This window comes from Rhinatrema bivittatum, chromosome 8 (genome assembly GCF_901001135.1).
Source record: "Rhinatrema bivittatum chromosome 8, aRhiBiv1.1, whole genome shotgun sequence".
Classification (NCBI taxonomy): Eukaryota; Metazoa; Chordata; class Amphibia; order Gymnophiona; family Rhinatrematidae; genus Rhinatrema; species Rhinatrema bivittatum.
The window spans coordinates 141,837,557-141,849,853 of record NC_042622.1 but is presented as its reverse complement, the minus strand read 5'-3'; the positions used below and the strand labels follow the sequence as shown (position 1 = coordinate 141,849,853).

Here is a 12,297-nt window from a genome sequence, read left to right as displayed (position 1 = left end):
TAGGGGAAAGAAGAAATGGCAGCTACAGCAGAAAAACATGCCCTATCCTGCCACCCAGCCAGAGACAAGAGAAACCAGCACCAGACCCCGGGACTTGGCTTTGCTATCAACCTTTCTGTACATTGTCATTTTATTTTACTGTTACTATTAATATGTCTTCTATTCTTTTCTAAAACTAGTCTTTGGAATCTGCTGGGAGACAGGATTCTGGGCTTAATGGATCTTGGTCCAACCCAAGCACAGAAAGAGAGCAGAAGAGACAGAAAACCCACACAGAGAGACAAAGGCAGAGAGAGCCAAGCAAACATGCCCCAAATGGCAGAGGAGACACAAAAATAAAACTGAGAGGCAGCAGTGAGCCCCCACTGACCCCATACAATATAATAACCTCTCTCTCTCTCCAGACATTCTGCCTGTTTTTAAATGCAGCAGATCCCATCCCACTCCTCTTCAGCTTCTAACAAAACACACCAAGAGACATTTATATAAATAACCAGATTTATGCAGTGGCCGAAAACTGTTCCAGCAACCAATCAAAATACAAAAAAAGAAATCTACTCTGAAGGGTGGGATGGGGAAGAAATTTAGGTTTTTAAACAATTTTTCATTCAAACTGTAAGAAATAGTGAGAATAAATCAGGCGCTTTGTGGGGAAGGAACTGAAATGACCCCACTACCACCCCCATCCAGCTAGGTGTGTCCCTCAATGCACCTCTTCTGCCTTTTAGTAAGAAGCTCAATGAGACAGTCCAGGGAGGGAGGGATAATGAAGCTTCCCCCCCCCCAGTGGGTGACTTGCCTCCCCCTTCCCTCATTGCAGCAGTTCCTTAATGCCCTGCAGGGAGTTGGTACAGGTGCGAATCATGGAGCAGAGCTGCACGGTCATCTCGATGGAGGTAGTCTGACGCAGCTCCCGGGCTGCCCAGTCGATCTTCTGCAGAATGGCATCCTCGGCTGCTGCCAGAGCCTGCGGCATTGGCTGCCCACGCCAAACCCGCTCGAGAGCAGAAAGGGATGTGCCAGGTGAGGAGGAGGAGGCAGTGGTGGTGGTGGCGGCGGCGGCGGCGGCAGCAGCAGCAGCAGCAGCAGCAGCAACAGCAGCTCCACTGGGGGGTGGAGGAAGGGGAGGAACAGGCCCGCGGAGCCCAGCCGCAGCACCCTCGCAGTGCTCCGGTCGTGGGACGTGCTGCTGACGGGAAGACGGGGCTACAGGCACTGCCAGGACAGGTTCACCTTCTGCCACATTTGACGCTAGCTGGCATTCGCGGACCTGAGATAGAGCAGCCTGGGCATTCAGGGCTGAAAGAAAATACAGAGAAGGGAGGAAAAAACAAACAACAGACATTTACATCTTTAATAGTGCCTGATGACATCAGCTACAAAAGCACAGAACAAAATGTAGTGCCACTTTCTCCGCAATAAGTGATTGCACAAGGAAGTGAGTTTTGGGCAGGTAACTAAGCAAGCCTGAAGTGAGTTTCACAGAGCAGTTGCACACACACATGGTGTTTTATCATAAGCTGCACTGTCCATATCTCAACGTGCACCCGTTTATACTGCTGCACACCAAGTGAAGCAAGGGCAGAGAGCAGCTGTTTACTAAGGGAGGATATACGCTGCTGCACTCCTTATCACACCTGCTAAAGGGCAACGTAAGGCAATCTGGTACTCACCAGGGTTGTCCTTATCTATGTCAGAGTCCAGCTCTTGGCATGCCACACAGTAATTCTTCCGCTTCTTATCTTGCAGCAAGATGGTCTGGAAAGGAGAAGAGAAAAAAAACCCTTTACTGACCCACAAAATTAACAAAGCACAGGATGAAAATACCTTCCACCCACTTACCCCCCGCCCCACAACTCACTGCAACTCCCAGCTCAGGTGGATTTCTAACCCAGGCTCCTGGGTGGGGGGGGGGGGGGGGGCAGGGAGTCAGGGTTTATTCGCCCCCATTGTGCCTCACCTCCCTCACCCCAAGATTGTGCACTTTTATTTTGACCAGTACACAACACAAAAATGAAATGTACCTGTTACAATTATCAGCTAAATGCACTGTGAACATTTCTACTTAGCACAGATTGAAATGGGACAAACATTCTCAAAGTCATATATAAGTTTAATTTATTTTTTATAATAGTTTATGACTTATAAGTAGAGAGAGAGAGAAAAAAAAAGTAGAAGACAGAAGATCCACCCTGAGTTTAAATTCTAATCCTCAGCTCTTCACTTACTAACAGCCTGATACAGTACAGTGCGCTCCGACGGAGCGCACCGTTAGCCTGCTCTTGGACGCGCGTTTTCCCTTACCCCTTATTCAGTAAGGGGCCGAAAACATGTGTCCAACCCGTGGCACCTAATAGCGTCCTCAACATGCAAATGCATGTTGAGGGCGCTATTAGGTATTACCACGCGATACAGAAAGTAAAATGTGCAGCCAAGCCACACATTTTACTTTAAGAAACTAGCGCCTACCCAAAGGTAGGCGCTAGTTTCTGCCGGCACTGGGAAAATGCACAGAAAAGCAGTAAAAACTGCTTTTCTGTGCACCCTCCGACTTAATATCATGGTGATATTAAGTCGGAGGTCCCGAAGGGTAAAAAAAAAAAAAAAAAAAAAAAAAAGAAAAAATTTAAAACAGGCCGGTGGCTGTCGGGTCGAAAACTGGATGCTCAATTTTGCCGGCGTCCGGTTTCCGAGCCCCAGCTGTCAAACCCACTGACAGCCGCTGCTCCGGGCTAAAAGGAAGCGCTAGGGACGCACTAGTGTCCCTAGCGCCTCCTTTTGCCTGTTTCTACCGCACCACCTAATTTAAATATTGAATCGCGCGCGCCGGGAGAGCGGGCGTTCGTCCGCTCTCCCGCGGACTTTACTGAATCGGCCTGTAAGTATGTTACAGGGTAAGGCACTTTATTTCCCTAGGCCTTAATTCTAATCCCTGCTCTGTCACTGACTTGCTGCATGAGACCCTGGAGAAAATACTCTATCCCCCTGTGCTTCAGTACACACACTGGTAATTAGTCAATAATACAAAAGCATGCCATCCCTGTCCTGGGCACTCATCCTGTGCACCTAGCAGCACTACCCCAGCATGCAATATGCCTTCTGCCCCAAGCACTCACCCCGCATTCCTGGCAGCACTCCCCCAGCATGCGGTATCCCTTCAACAGATACTCTCCCATCAGCTTGCTGATTTTATCCTGCCGCTCCCGCCTTGCCTGGATCACTTTCATCTCTGCCTCCGAGGGTGGCTCCCATTCGCAATCATCCATCGCTGGAGAAGAAGGCAGAGAAGTGAGAAAACGTATACATGCTGCTCCACACATATGTCATGTTTGTTTTCCTGAAGCAGGGTGGCTGTGCTCTTTGTTGTGCTAAGAGTGCCATATTATTCTTTTATAACTTGCTAGTTTCTTTTCTTACCCTTCTCTCTCGCTCTCTTACTTTGGCAAATACATAAGATCATAAGATATGCCATACTGGGTCAGACCAAGGGTCCATCAAGCCCAGCATCCTGTTTCTAACAGTGGCCAACTCAAGTCACAAGTACCCAAACATTAAATAAATCACAAGCTACTATTGTTTATTAATTACTGTCATAGCAGTTTATGGATTTATCCTCTAGGAACTTATCCAAACCTTTTTTAAACCCAGTTACACTAACTGTTGTAACCACATCCTCTGGCAATGAATTCCAGAGTTTATTTGCTGAGTGAAAAAGAATTTACTTTGATTTGTTTTAAATGAGCTACTTGCTAACTTCATGGAGTGCCCCCTGGTCCTTCTATTATCTGAGAGTAAATAACCAAATTTACATTAATTGTTCAAGTCCTTTCATGATTTTGTAGACTCCTATCATATCCTCCCTAAGTCATCTCTTCTCCAAACTGAACAGCCCTAATTTCTTTAGCCTTTCCATGCCCATTATTTTGGTCACACTTCTCTGCACTTTCTCCAGTGTAGATATATCCTTTTTGAGATGCAGTGACCAGAACTGAACACAGTATTCAAGGTGCGTTCTCACCATGGAGCGATACAGAGGCATTATGACATCCTCTGTTTTATTTTCCATTCCTTTCTTAATAATTCCTAACATTCTGTTTGCTTTTTTGATCGCCACAGCACACTGGGCCGAGGATTTCAATGTATTTTCCACTATGATTCCTAGATCTCTTTCCTGGGTGGTAACTCCTAAGATAGAACCTAACATTGTACAACTGTAGTAAGGGTTATTTTTCCCTATATGCATCACTTTGCATATAGGGAAAGTGGGAAAATCCAAATACTTGTCCACATTAAATTTCATCTGCCATTTGGAAGCCCAATCAACCAATCTCACAAGGTCCTCCTACAATTCATCACAATCCGCTTGAGATTTAACTACTCTGCATAATTTTATGTCATCAGCAAATGTGATCACCTCATTCATTGTACCCCTCTCCAGATCATTTATAAATGTTTTTCCATTTCCACTGTGAAAACTGACAATTTAATCCCACTCTCTGTTTCCTGTCTTTTAACCAACTTGCAATCCACAAAAGGACATAGCTAAAAAGTTATGGGATAGGAGCTTTCTTAGAAGCCTCTCCTGCAGGACTTTGTCAAACACCTTCTGAAAATCCAAATACACCACATCTACCGGTTCACCTTTGTCCACATTTATTCACCCCTTCAAAAAAATGTAGGAGACATGTGAGGTAAGACTTCCCTTGGGTAAATCCATGCTGGCTGTGTCCCATCAAATCATGTCTATATAAATGTTTTGTGACTTTATTCTTTATAACAGTTCCCACAATTTTTCCCAGCACTGAAGTCAGGCTTACCAGTCTATAGTTTGCCGGATCACCCCTGGATCCCTTTTTAAATATCAGGGTTACATTGGCCATCTTCCAATCTTCAGGTACATCGGATGATTTTAATGATAGGTCACAAAATTTTTACTAATAGGTCTGAAATTTCATTTTTTAGTTCTTTCAGAACCCTGGGGTGTATACCATCCGGTCCAGGTGATTTACTACTCTTCACTTTGTCAATCAGGCCTACCACATCTTCCAGGTTCACCATGATTTGGTTCAGTCCATCTGAATCATTACCAATGAACACCTTCTCCGGAACGGGTATCTCTCCAATATCATCTTCAGTAAACACTGAAGCAAAGAAATTGTTTAATCTTTCTGCATTGGCCTTATCTTCTCTAAGTGCTCCTTTAATCCCTTGATCATCCAACGGTCTAACTGACTTCCTTGCAGGCTTTCTGCTTCTGATATAATTTTTAAAAGTTTTTATTGTGAGTTTTTGCCTCTATGGCCAACTTCTTTTCAGATTTTCTCTTAGCCTGTCTTAATGTCTTACATTTAACTTGTCAATGCTTATGCTTTATCCTATTTTCTTCTGATGGATCCTTTTTCCAATTTTTGAATGAAGATCTTTTGGATAGAATAGCCTCTTTTACTTCACCCTCTTAACCATGCCGGTAATCATTTTGCCTTCCTTCCACCTTTCTTAATGCATGGATACATCTGGTCTATGCTTCTAGGATGGTTTTTTGTTTGTTTGTTTGTTTGTTGTTGTTTTTTTTAACAATGCCACGCCTGCTGCACACTTTTTACCTTTGTAGCTACACCTTTTATGTATTTTTTCTATTTTTCTCATTTTATCAAAGTTTCCCTTTTGAAAGTTCAGCACTAGAGCCGTGGATTTGCTTACTGTTCCTCTTCCAGTCATTAATTCAAATTTGATCATATTATGATCACTATTGCCAAGCAGCCCCACCACCATTCCTCTCACCAAATCCTGTGCTCCACTGAGAATAAGATCTAAAATTGCTCCCTCTCTCATCAGGTCCTGAACCAATTGCTCCATAAAACCTTCTTTTATTCCATCCAAGAACTCTATCTCTCTAGCATGCTCTGATGTTTCACTTACCCAGTCAATATTGGGGGTAATTCAAATTTCCCATTATTACTGCACTACCAATTTGTTTAGCTTCTCTAATTTCTCTTAGCATTTCACTGTCTGTCTCACCATCTTGACCAGGTGGACAGTAGTATAAACTCTTATCACTATTCTCTTCCCCAACACACAAGGGATTTCTACCCATAAAGATTCAATTGTGCCTTTAGTCTCATGCAGGATGTTTATCCTATTGGACTCTATGCCATCCCGGACATAAAGCACCACCAAGATGCTCCTCTCTGTCATTGCGATATAATTTGTTCATCAGTATAGCACTGTCCCATTTGTTATCCTCCTTCCACCATGTCTCAGATGTTAAGTCTATGTCATCATTCACTGCTATACACTCTAATTCTCTCATCTTACTTCTTAGACTTCTGGCATTAGCATACAAATATTTGAAAGTATATTTTTTGTTTGTATTAACACTCTGCTTTTCAGTTGTAAGGGATAAATTGGAATCTTTTAGCACAGGTGAGTTTTTAAATTACAGGCACTTGTACTTCTTTTTTTTATTATTGGAACCTGTCTGGGATGCCCTAACTCTAATGCTTCATTAGTATCCTTTGAAGATGCCTCCCTCCAAACCATGTGCTGCTGAGCGACTTGTCTGCTTTCTCCTTTGTTCTAGTTTAAAAGCTGCTCTCTCCTTTTTAAAGGTTAGCGCCAGGAGTCTGGTTCCTCCCTGGGTAAGGTGGAGCCCATCCCTTCAAAAAAAAGACTCCCCCTTCCCCAAAAGGTTCCCCAGTTCCTTACAAAACTAAATCCCTCTTCCCTACGCCATTGTCTCATCCACGCATTGAAACTCTGGAGCTCTGCCTGTCTCTGAGGACCTGTGCATGGAACAGGGAACATTTCAGAGAATGCCATCCTGGAGGTTCTGGATTTCAGCTTTCTACCTAAGAGCCTAAATTTGGCTTCCAGAACCTCCCTCCCACATTTTCCTATGTCGTTGGTCTCCATATGTACCATGACAGCCGGCTCCTCCCCAGCACTGTCTAAAATCCTAAGTGACGTGTGAGGTCTACCACTTTGCACCAGGTAGGCATCTTACCAGGCAGTCCTCATGCCCACTACCCACCCAGCTGTCTACATTCCTAATAAATCAAATCACCAACTATGTCAGCCGACCTAACTCTTTTCTCCTTGGCAGAAGCCCTGGGAGACACATCCTTGGTGCGAGAGGATGATGCACCACCTGGAGCACAGGTCCTTGCTACAGGATCCTTTCCTGCTGCACCAAGTTGATGCTCTCTGATCATGAGACCTTCTTCCTCCAAAGCAGCACCAGGTATGCCCAACTGGAGTCGAGACTTGGCTACTATGTCCCTGAAGGTCTCATCTATATACCTCTCTGTCTGCCTCAGCTCCTCCAGGTCTGCCATTCTAGCCTACAGAGATCAGACTCGTTGTCTGAGAGACAGGAGCTCTTTGCTTCGGATGCACACATACAACTTCTCATAGCCAGGTAAAAAAATCATACATGTGACATTCACTGCAGAAGACTGGAAGGGCCCCCTCCTCTTGCTGCTTGACTGCTGCCTTCATCTTAAATTTGTTCAGTTCCTAGTTAAGTTTTAGGTTGCTATGAGTATAGGATTGCATACAATTAGGGTCTTTTAAATGTATTAGTGTATTCACTATATATCTGGTAGTGACCTACAAGGGAATGACCAAACTTTTGATAAAGTGTGGGGAATTTCTGAGTTTAATTTAAAAGACTGATGATTTTTTTTTAAGTGTGAAAGTACCACCTGCCTATAAATTAAAGGATGAGCTGGGGGTTGGGAAATACAAACACACAAACTTCTGTTTGCTACCTGATTTTCCTGACTATTTAAAATAAAACACATGAACACACTAAATAATATACCCCAATAGTTTACTTCTCCCCAATAATTTTAAGTTTTAAAAATTTCTCCAAGCAGCACTTACTGATTTTTTTCCAGCCACCAGCAAGGTGATCCTCTCATCTCAGTGCTCCCACTGGATTGTGGAAGCACTGAGAGGATGTCATGCCAATAAAGTTATCTGAATCCATGGATCCCAAAGCCTGGTGCTGCTGATTTCCAGACCATTTTAATACTCTCTCGCTCCACTTCCCCATTACAGTTGGTGTATCCAACAACCTTTTCCCTCTTCTCCGTGAAGGTCCCACAAAACTAGAAGGGGGATGGGAAGGGTTTTAATAAACCACTTTTCCTCCTCTCTCTCCAACTCACACCAAGAGGCAAGATATCTGTCAATCCTCTCTATCCCATGAGGTCCCAGAGAGAGGAGATGGGAAGAGTTTCAGGATGACATCCTACGAAGCTCAACCACGCTCCTTTTCCCTTCTCTCCCCTTATTTCATACTGATCCTCCCCAGCTCTTTTCCCTCTTCTCCCTCACCCCTTTCCTCTTCGTGACCGACAATACCTGCATTCAATGCCATGCCGCAGCAGCACCCGGCTGCCCCGCCCACCTTCTGTCGTCGGGAAGTGACGTTACAGGGCACCTCCGCTATTTGTTGGAAGGGAAGCGACGCTACAGCGTAAAAAAAAAAAAACAACGGAACGAATATGAACGGGCCAGTCCGGTTGGGAAACGCATCATGTGCGAATTAGTTCCGGTGCAGCTCTTTAGAGGAGAATAAAGGACGGCTCTAAATATTATTCAGAGTACTTCACAAATGGCCGGTTTAGTGCAGCTGGCATCACCTCACTCACATCAACCCAGAGAGGGTAATCCAAGCTTGGTTTTGTTTCGTTGCATGCTGGGAGATGTAGTAGCTGCATAAGGAATTCGGAGCTACAATTCCTGCATATACTGGGGTAAAAACAGGACTGAATCAGTCTCTTCAAATTTATTTTGAAGAGATGACAACCCGTTTCGAATGGGGCAAGCGATCAAGAAGGCCAAGACAAGCCCTTCTTCCCCCCCCCCCCCCAAAAAAAAAGTGATTTCATTGTTCTGTTCTCAGGTAGAGATACTATACAGCTCCATGTCTGTATGGAATGGCAGAGGCAGTCCCTCCCAAGCCTACACTGGCAACCCGAAAAAGCCATGCAATACAACCTAACACTGGAGAAACAGAAATACATTTCTTCCTAGCTGTGCATGCTACAAAGATAGAAGAGATGCACATTTCCCAGAGAAAATCAAAGACTTTCCACAAAAGAATGAGCAGGAAAAACTCTTTATACTCCTAGGGGGAAAAGGAGAAACAGCTATTTTTTAGCATCCAGGCAAATTAATCTAAAACCAGTGGGTTATGCACATCTACCAGCAGATGGAGATGGAGCAAAGCTGACATCACAATATATATATACCCCTGCAGTGACATCAGCTCACCAGTATTCATCTCCAGCAGATGGTGGATGTGCATCTCCCTACTGGAGATTGCTTTAAGTTTTAGGAGAAAAAAAAAAAGAAGGAAATTCAATTCACCCCACTCTCCTGCAGTGTAACGAATTACCAAATGGCCCCTCCCCCAGATGAGAATTCCTGAAATGATTTCCGTAGTCCCTCAGATGAGTTCCTTGTTCCTGTAACTAGTTTTTTAGGCAATGTGGATTTGGGTGTTGAAACAGCTGAAAGGTAGTGGTGCAGGAAGCCAAGTGCAGTGGTGACGGTATATGCCCTCCCTCCCCGCAACTGGAGACCGACTCTGTATGCAGCTGGGATGGGCTGAGCTCAGGTAAAGCTTAACCCCCCCCCCCCCCCAAAAAAAAACAGCGAAGGAGGGTTTTTTTTGTAGGGCTTTCTCCTTCCTCTGGTCTCCATGTTCAGCACACCGATCTGACGTTCGTTCCCGCCTCCAAGGGAGTTTAAGGGACATGGATAGCTTGGCAGGTTGAATAGCTCTTTTGGGCTAGGCCCCACTATTAGGCTTTTCTCTGTGCACAGCGTAGTAGGCCGCGTTAGGCTGCCCTCTTCAGGACTGTGACTTCATGCGACTGCATCAAGTTCTGCGCCCAGTTTTTGGATGTTTAGTTGGACGCCTGCTTGGATGTCCAGTCATTAGTGGTGTCTAATTAGGCACACGCTTTCCTGTACGCACAATCTGGGTGGCATTGAAGGCACTCATCGAGGCACAGGGTTGTACGCTTAAATTTTGGACACCTAAACTTTGGATGTCTATTTTTTACAGCACGAATTCAGCTGGGTTAACACCTTTCAGTTGCCTGTTAAGCATACTGACAGACTGATGGTGCTTCTAGCTAAGAAACCGAAGCACCTTACCCTCTGTGCTGCTTGTCATATTCGGGTATCCCTTTCTAACGTGTGCCAGCACTGCTTGGAGGCTGAAGCAGAATTGCCTTCATCTGATTTTACTAAGCCCGGATTTTCCCAGCCTGATGAGGGTTTGGGTAAAGACATGTCAGACTAGGCGCCTGTCCTTGGAGCTCCCTTAATTGGTTTGTCAGCAGGGGAAGGTAGTTCAGTGGGCACAGGACAGGTGCCTCCTGGTTTTGGCATGGCTCATTCTGCCTTTTCTTGGGTTGAATTTTTTTCAAGGATTGCAACCTTCCCTTCAGGTACAGTCCTTGGCCCTGCCCAATCTTGCCAGGTCAGAGTTGCAAGTGGTACCTCCAGCATGCTGGGTGCTGTGGTTAAGTGTCAAAGTACACCTAGATCAGCAGTCAGTCTTCGTGATAGGGACCCAGATGGCATGAATGATGAAACTGATACTTACTCCCTGGAGGACGGGGAAATTCCTCCAGGATTGGAACTGCATATGACTGTGTTGCGGTTCTTTCATAGAGATGAGTTACTTGCTCTGATTTCCCAGACATTAAAGATGCTGGGAGTCCTGGGGGCTGAATCTATGTCTGAACCAAAGAAAAATCCCATTTTGATTTCTTTGAACAAAGCGTCTTGTTTTTTCCCTGTTATGGAGGCCATTCAAGGCTAATTTCAAAGGGAGACGAGACTTGGAAGGCTTGTACCCCCTGGATCCAGTTGCAAAAGAGCAGTTGCGTTTTCTGAAAGTGGAAGCGCTTGTGTGTGCCGTCACCATGTGGATGTCTATCCCCGAGGAGGGAGGAGTGGCCTTGAAGGATGCACACGATAGAAGGATTGATGCCATCCTTAAGCAAGCTTTTGAAGCAGTGGCAATGACTTTGCAAATAGCTTCTTGTTGTTCCCTGGTGACTCACTCCTGTTTATTTATCTCAGGAGGTCGCTGAATCTGGTGTGAATTCCAGGGCAGTGATGGAACCAGCAGCCATCTTTTTGGTAGAAGCAGGCTACGAATTGGTCCATACCTCAGCCAGAGGGGTGGCTTCGGTGATAGCAGCTAGACATCAGTTATGGCTGAGAAATTGGTTGGCCAATGTGACCTCCAAGGCTAACCTTACAAAGTTGCCCTTTAAAGGCTTGCTCTTGTTTGGGAGTGAGTTGGAGAAAATGGCCAATAAGTGGGGCGAGTCCCCGGTTCCTCAGATGCCAGAGGATAAGAAGCGGATGCTGTGCTCCTTTAGCATGAGAGGTCATGGTAGAGGATCCAAGCATTTTCGACCCTACAGAGGAGCAGCCTTTCAGAGGACTTGACCTTTTGGTAAGTCTCAGTCCTTTCTGCCCAGACGGGACACAGGCTTGGGTAGTGGTGCCCCCTTGAGGCTCTCAGTGAAGGTGTGCCGACCCACCTCCGGGAACAGGAGATAAGGGGTCGCTTTTCTCTCTTTTATCAGAGGTGGGTCAAGATCACTTCAGACCAGTGGGTCTTGGAGGCAATACGAGATGGATATGCACTGGAATTTTGCAGTGTTCCTCTGGACGTGTTCACGGCATCTCCTTGCCACTCCCCACAGAAGAGGCAGTCAGTGGAGTGTACATTGTCAAGGCTCCTCAGTCAGGGCTGTGGTTCCAGTGCCCATGTCTCAAGAAAATAAGAGCCAATATTCCATTTATTTTGTTGTGCCCAAGAAGGAGGGCTCTTTTCCTCCCATCCTGGATCTCAAAGGGGTTAACCGTCATTTGCGGGTGACTCATTTTCATATGGAAACCTTGCACTCAGTGATAATGGTCTTGCAATCGGGGGAGTTTCTGACCTCCTTGGATCTGTCCGAGGCATACCTGCATATTCCCATATGGCTAGAGCACCAATGTTTTCTGCGATTCATGGTTTTGGGATGTCATTATCAGTTTCAAGTGCTGCCTTTTGGATTGGCCACCGCGCCCAAAACTTTTTCCAAGGTTCTGGGTGTGGCGGCAGAGTTAAGAAAGGATGGGATTCTGGTACACCTGTACTTGGACAACTGGCTGATTAGCGCCAAGTCTCTGAAAGAGAGTCTCCTGGTGTCACACAAGGAGATCTCCTTGTTGCAGGAGCTCAGTTGGGTGGTGAACCTGGCCAAGAGCAGT

At 45.4% G+C, this 12,297-nt stretch overlaps 1 protein-coding gene across 4 annotated transcripts in view; it reads right to left on the bottom strand.

The window, feature by feature from the left end:
* Positions 1–370: 370 nt before the first annotated feature.
* ZNRD2 (zinc ribbon domain containing 2) overlaps positions 371–12,297 on the bottom strand; it is a 44,613-nt gene continuing 32,686 nt past the window's right edge. For 3 of the 4 annotated variants that reach the window (XM_029614936.1, XM_029614934.1, XM_029614935.1), the window contains exons 2-4: positions 3,117–3,268; positions 1,674–1,758; positions 371–1,299 (exon numbers count right to left, since the gene is read on the bottom strand). In XM_029614936.1, coding sequence (XP_029470796.1) covers positions 812–1,299; positions 1,674–1,758; positions 3,117–3,266 — 723 coding nt within the window. In that variant the 5' untranslated portion in view covers positions 3,267–3,268 and the 3' untranslated portion in view covers positions 371–811. Of the gene's footprint in view, positions 1,300–1,673; positions 1,759–3,116; positions 3,269–8,367; positions 8,501–12,297 lie in introns of those variants that run through there. The other variant, XM_029614933.1, reaches the window with a different exon arrangement.